We start from the raw sequence: 7,742 nt of genomic DNA, 5'->3' as shown, positions 1-7,742 counted from the left end.
CATGTATGTAGCTCTTCCCAAGATAACCATATTTAGCTCTTCTTGGATGCATGTATGTAGCTCCTCCCATGATAACCATATTTAGCTCTTCTTGGATGCATGTATGTAGCTCTTCTCAAGATAACCATATTTAGCTCTTCTTGAGGTTTCTTGCTTGATGACATTAGAATCTATGTCGAAATGTCGCCCATACAGACTAAGGAAGCTGTATATCCATAAAAAGTATCCTCATTCTTATCTTGATGTGTTTGTGTGTAGTTCTTCCTAAGGTTAACATGTGTACCTCTTGTCCTTCTAGGGATTTATTGATGCAGCTCTTCAAAATATGAACACTGATTCCAATGATACCCATTCAAAATCACTACACTGAGCAAATAACTAAATTCTGCCCTTTTTGTTTGGGTTGGTAAGTCATCATAATTCAAATCAGTGAGGGCATGGGACTTGTTCATGGGCACATGTTTGCTGGTCCAAGCACAAAGGTCTAGGTCTGCAACCTGAAAGGTTTAGTTCTGGACTATTTACTGTGTCTTGTGACAAAACAGAAATAATGCTGATTGCAACTTTGCAACGACATTCGCTCCCCTATATTTCCAAACTAACAAATATTGCTGTCAGAACAGGCAGATGTCAGCACTATTCCACAAGCCTAACTGTTGATGCTGCCCATAATTTTTATCTTCATGAGAAACAGTGAATTCATTTTGACTTTTTGTCTAGAAAAATTATTACAGTTGGACAGGTTGTTTGCGGATGGACATGCTAACCACAGTATCTCCTTATATGAAATGTCATCACCACAGAATGTAAAAGAATATTTATTTCATGAAATGTTACAATATGCACATAATCAGAAAAGAAACATATAAAAAATCAAGAGGTTCATGTTAAAATAAATATAAAAATCACGTATTTCTCCCAAACTTTACAGAAACAGGATTTTAAACCTAAAACCATATAACTGAAATATTATGTATTCAAGGACATGTTCATAATAATAAACTCTCACACAAATACCCAGAGGCTTCCTGTCATGCATTGCCTAACACTCAACTGTTAAGAACAGGACAGTAACATTAAACAAAAAAAGCCTGGCAAACTTTCATTTGGTTTCAGTTTACACATTAAGAACCCATACTTGAAACCTGACTGGCATCCTATCACAGATATTTCAGTAAAATGATAATATTTTAAGGTAAGGTCGGGAAAGAAATGAGGTCTGTGATATCTGGTTAATCATGCACTGGAGATATCGATAAATGTAATATAATAAAATATAGTGATAAATATATATGATAAAGTGTTGACACCACCCATGCATTTTACTTAGCGATAACTCATCATATCCAACTATCTCATGCATCCTTTTTCATCTTTAACCTTGTCAATGTCTAAACAAGTCATGCATTTTCTTTAGCCATAACCTCAACCCTGCACTGAAATAAGCCATGTATCCTCTTAATCCATAACCTAATCTTCAGTCATATAACCCATGCACTTTGTCCAGCCATGACAGGTGCATTGTTGTTATCCATAACCTAATCCACGCATATATAACTCGTGCAGTGTCTGTAGCCACAACCTCATCCATTTAAAAAAATACTGAGTATTCTTACTGCTATACAGAATCAGAATCATTCGAAAATACAGACAGTCTTGGTAGGTGACAAGTGCGACAGATATGCAGTGTTTGGTATGTTATCTGAAATTACAATACAAAACACAGCAGTGCATTTATATGCCCTGCATCAGAAAGTGTCCTTCTGCTAGATATTACTTTCCCCCATGCCTATCTGAGGAGTTGTGCATCAACACGTCATGCATGTTGCCCACACTGTCAACTGTCCTTGACAGTTGGCTCTTGCCAACTCCACCATCCCTGGTGAATTCCAAACTTGTCCTGGTATGATTGCTTGCCAGTTACACATTGCCCTGATTGACTCGGTCTGTCAGTAACACTTTCAGCCAGAACACTTCAGTCACTGCTTAAACTTGGCACCTTTCATCCAAACATCGCAATGAAGACAACAAAACCCATAAACATGGTGAAGAGGATTGGCACTGTCAGGAGTCCCCAGACCGGCCACAGACCCACTGTCAGACTGAAACAAATATCACCTGTGTATCATTCACTGAAAGAAACATCAACTGTATGTCATTGACTGAAACAAACATCAACTAACTGAAACAAACATCAACTGTGTGTCACTGAATGAAACAAACGTCATCTGTGTATCATTGACTGAAAGAAACATCATCTGTGTACTATAGGCTGAAATAAACATCAGCTGTGTGTCATTGACAGAAACAAACATCCGCTGTGTATCATTGACTGAAACAAACATCATTTGTGTATTATAGACTGAAACAAACATCTGCTGTGTGTCACTGACTGGAACAAACATCCACTGTGTATCACCGACTCAAACAAACATCCACTGTGTTATCACTGACTCAAACAAACATCCACTGTGAGTCACTGACTGTATAAACATCAGTTGTGTATCACTCACTGAAACAAACATCATCTGTGTACTATAGGCTGAAATAAACATCATCTGTGTGTCATTGACTGAAACAAACATCAGCTGTGTGTCATTGACAGAAACAAACATCAGCTGTGTGTCACTCACTGAAACAAACATCAGCTGTGTGTCACTGACTGTATCAACATCAGTTGTGTATCACTCACTGAAACAAACATCATCTGTGTACTACAGGCTGAAATAAACATCAGCTGTGTGTCATTGACTGAAACAAACATCAGCTGTGTGTCACTGACTGAAACAAACATCAGCTGTGTGTCATTGACAGAAACAAACATCAGCTGTGTGTCACTCACTGAAACAAACATCAGCTGTGTGTCACTGACTGAAACAAACATCAGCTGCGTGTCATTGACAGAAACAAACATCAACTGACTGAAACAGACATCAACTGTCTATCATTAACTGAAACTAATATCCTCTGTATATCATTGACTGAAACAAACATCCACTGCGTATCACTGACTGAAACAGACATCATCTGTGTATTACAGACTGAAACAAACATCCACTGCATATCACTGACTGAAACAGACATCATCTATGTATTACAGACTGAAACAAACATCCACTGCGTATCACTGACTGAAACAGACATCATCTGTGTATTACAGACTGAAACAAACATCAGCTGTGTGTCATTGACTGAAACAAACATCAGCTGCGTGTCATTGACAGAAACAAACATCAACTGACTGAAACAGACATCAACTGTCTATCATTAACTGAAACTAATATCCTCTGTATATCATTGACTGAAACAAACATCCACTGCGTATCACTGACTGAAACAGACATCATCTGTGTATTACAGACTGAAACAAACATCCACTGCGTATCACTGACTGAAACAAACATCAACTGTGTATCACTGACTGAAACAAACATCAACTGTGTATCAATGACTGAGCCATCTATTTATAGCAAAAACAGACCTTAAAACATTAACTGTGAAGTGTAGACTGAAACATACAACATGACCTGTGAATCATAGACTACTAAATCATATATACATCATGTGTGTGAATAGGAGACATATAAGGTGTGACTTGAAGGCTCAAATATACATTTATCATGAAAGTTAGCCAGTATACGCCTGAATTCGGGAATAGTCACAGCTTTCAAATATTTCTTCATTTCAAAAATTGTTTTGAAAGTATGAAATATAGAAAGTTTTGATAACAATTCGAGTCCAGCATACCATTCTGAGACAAATACATGTATGTCTCTTATCCTTTGAGAATATTGATATAAAAATACATCTTTGTTTTCAATGCCCTTATTCAAACATTCGAACATGAAGTCTTCAGAAAGTAATACATTTCTTACAGTGGTGGAGCAGTTTGTTTATCCAGATTCACTATAAAGATTAGAAGCATATTTTCGGCTTTCTTACTATAATGGTAGTACGCCATTGTTGTTAATCTGAACCAATATGTAATAAATCTTTAAAAGTATAAACATATATACGGTAATGTCCACACTCATCAAGAATGGCATGAGAATTCGTTTTTCTGCTCATTTGCCAATATTTCTTGCAAGTGAAAATTCTTCAATCTTGTCAAATACAGATTTCACACCCATAGCATAAATATAAGCAACATTTTGTCCAAAACAATTTGAAAAATTCAGGCATGTTCATACCATGTTTACTTTTGATTGCTTTCAATATGACCGTTAATGCTGTTGGGGCATCCAGTGCCCAAAGTTCAGCAGCTCTTTTCCCATGATAGCTGGGAAGTGACAACCACACCAAGGCATTTATATTGTTTTACAGTTTCTAACTGTATACATTTGTAAAATCAATTTTCTCTTCATCCAACCTTCAAAACACTATTACGAACAAAGGCCATCACACATCCTTCATACTGAACTCCAGAATGTTTGAGAATACTATCATCAAATAAAAATTCATATGCAAATTCATTATTAATTATAACCACTACAAGTAATAGATTAGGAATCAGATATTAGGAAAATATAAATACAGAATATTAGTTAATCATGTATCAGTAACAGCTTAGAGAAAGACTATAGAATATTAGTTCATCAAGTTTCAGTAGCAACTTAGAGAAAGACTATAGAATATTAGTTCATCAAGTTTCAGTAACAGCTTAGAGAAAGACTATAGAATATTAGTTAATCAAGTTTCAGTTACAGCTTAGAGAAAGACTATAGAATATTAGTTCATCAAGTGTCAGTAGCAGCTTAGAGAAAGACTATAGAATATTAGTTCATCATGTATCAGTAACAGCTTAGAGAAAGACTATAGAATATTAGTTCATCAAGTTTCAGTAGCAACTTAGAGAAAGACTATAGAATATTAGTTCATCATGTATCAGTAACAGCTTAGAGAAAGACTATAGAATATTAGTTCATCAAGTTTCAGTAGCAACTTAGAGAAAGACTATAGAATATTAGTTCATCAAGTTTCAGTTACAGCTTAAAGAAAGACTATAGAATATTAGTTAATCAAGTTTCAGTAGGAACTTAGAAAAAGACTATAGAATATTAGTTCATCATGTATCAGTAACAGATTAGAGAAAGACTATAGAATATTAGTTAATCAAGTTTCAGTTACAGCTTAGAGAAAGACTATAGAATATTAGTTCATCATGTATCAGTAACAGCTTAGAGAAAGACTATAGAATATTAGTTCATCAAGTTTCAGTAGCAACTTAGAGAAAGACTATAGAATATTAGTTCATCAAGTTTCAGTTACAGCTTAAAGAAAAACTATAGAATATTAGTTAATCAAGTTTCAGTAGCAACTTAGAAAAAGACTATAGAATATTAGTTCATCATGTATCAGTAACAGATTAGAGAAAGACTACAGAATATTAGTTAATCACGTTTCAGTTACAGCTTAGAGAAAGACTATAGAATATTAGTTCATCATGTATCAGTAACAGCTTAGAGAAAGACTATAGAATATTAGTTAATCAAGTTTCAGTTACAGCTTAGAGAAAGACTACAGAATATTAGTTAATCAAGTTTCAGTAACTGCTTAGAGAAAGACTATAGAATATTAGTTCATCACGTATCAGTAACAGCTTAGAGAAAGACTATAGAATATTAGTTCATCAAGTTTCAGTAGCAACTTAGAGAAAGACTATAGAATATTAGTTCATCAAGTTTCAGTTACAGCTTAAAGAAAAACTATAGAATATTAGTTAATCAAGTTTCAGTAGCAACTTAGAAAAAGACTATAGAATATTAGTTCATCATGTATCAGTAACAGATTAGAGAAAGACTACAGAATATTAGTTAATCAAGTTTCAGTTACAGCTTAGAGAAAGACTATAGAATATTAGTTCATCATGTATCAGTAACAGCTTAGAGAAAGACTACAGAATATTAGTTAATCAAGTTTCAGTTACAGCTTAGAGAAAGACTACAGAATATTAGTTAATCAAGTTTCAGTAACTGCTTAGAGAAAGACTATAGAATATTAGTTCATCAAGTGTCAGTAGCAACTTTGAGAAAGACTATAGAATATTATTTCATCAAGTTTCAGTTATAGCTTAGAGAATGACGACAGAATATTAGTTAATCAAGTTTCGGTAACAACTTAGAGAAGGACTACAGAATATTAGTTCATCAAGTTTCAGATACAGCTTAGAGAAAGACTATAAAATATTAGTTCATCAAGTTTCAGTAGCAACTTAAAGAAAGGCTATAGAATATTAGTTAATCAAGTTTCAGTTACAGCTTAGAGAAAGACTATTGAATATTAGTTCATCATGTATCAGTAACTGCATAGAGAAAGACTATAGAATATTAGTTAATCAAGTTTCAGTAGGAACTTAGAGAAAGACTATAGAATATTAGTTCATCATGTATCAGTTACAGCTTAGAGAAAGACTATAGAATATTAGTTCATCATGTATCAGTAACAGCTTAGAGAAAGGCTATAGAATATTAGTTCATCAAGTGTCAGTAGCAACTTAGAGAAAGACTATAGAATATTAGTTCATCAAGTTTCAGTAACAGCTTAGAGAAGGACTAAAGAATATTAGTTAATCAAGTTTCAGTAACAACTTAGAGAAAGACTATAGAATATTAGTTCATCAAGTTTCAGTAGCAACTTAGAGAAAGACTACAGAATATTAGTTCATCAAGTTTCAGTTACAGCTTAGAGAAAGACTATAGAATATTAGTTCATCATGTATCAGTAACAGCTTAGAGAAAGACTATAGAATATTAGTTCATCAAGTGTCAGTAGCAACTTAGAGAAAGACTATAGAATATTAGTTCATCAAGTTTCAGTAGCAACTTAGAGAAAGACTATAGAATACTAGTTCATCATGTATCAGTAACAGCTTAGAGAAAGACTATAGAATATTAGTTCATCATGTAACAGTAACTGCTTAGAGAAAGACTCTGGTTAAAAGTAGTAACACTCATCTCACAGACATACTACTGAAAAAGGTGTAAGTTACAAAGACAAACCTTTCAGTAAGACAAGACTGATTTAATGGGGTAAACATATCATCATCTATACTAAAATAACAGTATGCAAACACCAGTTGTGGGTCGTTAAGATCCAGTCCAGAGTAAACAATCAAACATCCAATAAATGTGCCAAAAGACCCTGCCACTTGGAATAGGCTTAAAAGATTAAATACTTTCCCTGTCTGGTCACTGACATTGTTCTGGTAAGACAAACCCCATTTTGTTTATTCTGTATTTCATTGGCTGTTGTAGGCTACACATTTTTTGTATCAGTCAAACAATCCAATCAATCTTTCCATTGTTTCAATTTTATTTTCGTTAAATTCTCACAAACTCCATTTGGTCTTCAGTAGGGTTTAGACTCACAGGACAGGTTAGATCTAGCCCTCAGCCCAGAGGGTTGTACCGACTCTCTGTGGCCACCCATATTATTCCATTCTTGTAAACAAAATTGTGATTAGATTCTTGTGACTTCAGACACTTGGCTGAGTTAATTTCCCCAAGCAGACCAGCATGCAAACTGGACCCCTCACTGGGACCTAAGACCGTTATCATAATAATACCTCAAAGTTGAGCTTATGTAAGCTATGGGCTTCCTTTTCATATGTGATGGTTACATGTTACAACCACACAAGTTACATGAACTTTAGTTATGCACGCTACATTCAGTGTGATGGTTATATGTTACAACCACACAAGTTACATGAACCTTTGTAACTGAAGATTTACATTCAATGTAGC

General features: G+C 34.4%; 1 protein-coding gene across 1 annotated transcript in view; it reads right to left on the bottom strand.

The window, feature by feature from the left end:
* Positions 1–802: 802 nt before the first annotated feature.
* LOC137265189 (transmembrane protein 128-like) overlaps positions 803–7,742 on the bottom strand; it is a 65,120-nt gene continuing 58,180 nt past the window's right edge. Inside the window, exon 4 of the mRNA XM_067800531.1 lies at positions 803–2,102. Within this exon, the coding sequence (XP_067656632.1) occupies positions 2,003–2,102 (100 nt within the window). The 3' untranslated portion in view covers positions 803–2,002. The remainder of the gene's footprint in view (positions 2,103–7,742) is intronic.

Source organism: Haliotis asinina, chromosome 15, assembly GCF_037392515.1.
Source record: "Haliotis asinina isolate JCU_RB_2024 chromosome 15, JCU_Hal_asi_v2, whole genome shotgun sequence".
In the NCBI taxonomy this organism is placed as follows: domain Eukaryota; kingdom Metazoa; phylum Mollusca; class Gastropoda; order Lepetellida; family Haliotidae; genus Haliotis; species Haliotis asinina.
This window is presented reverse-complemented; position numbering and strand designations above follow the sequence as displayed.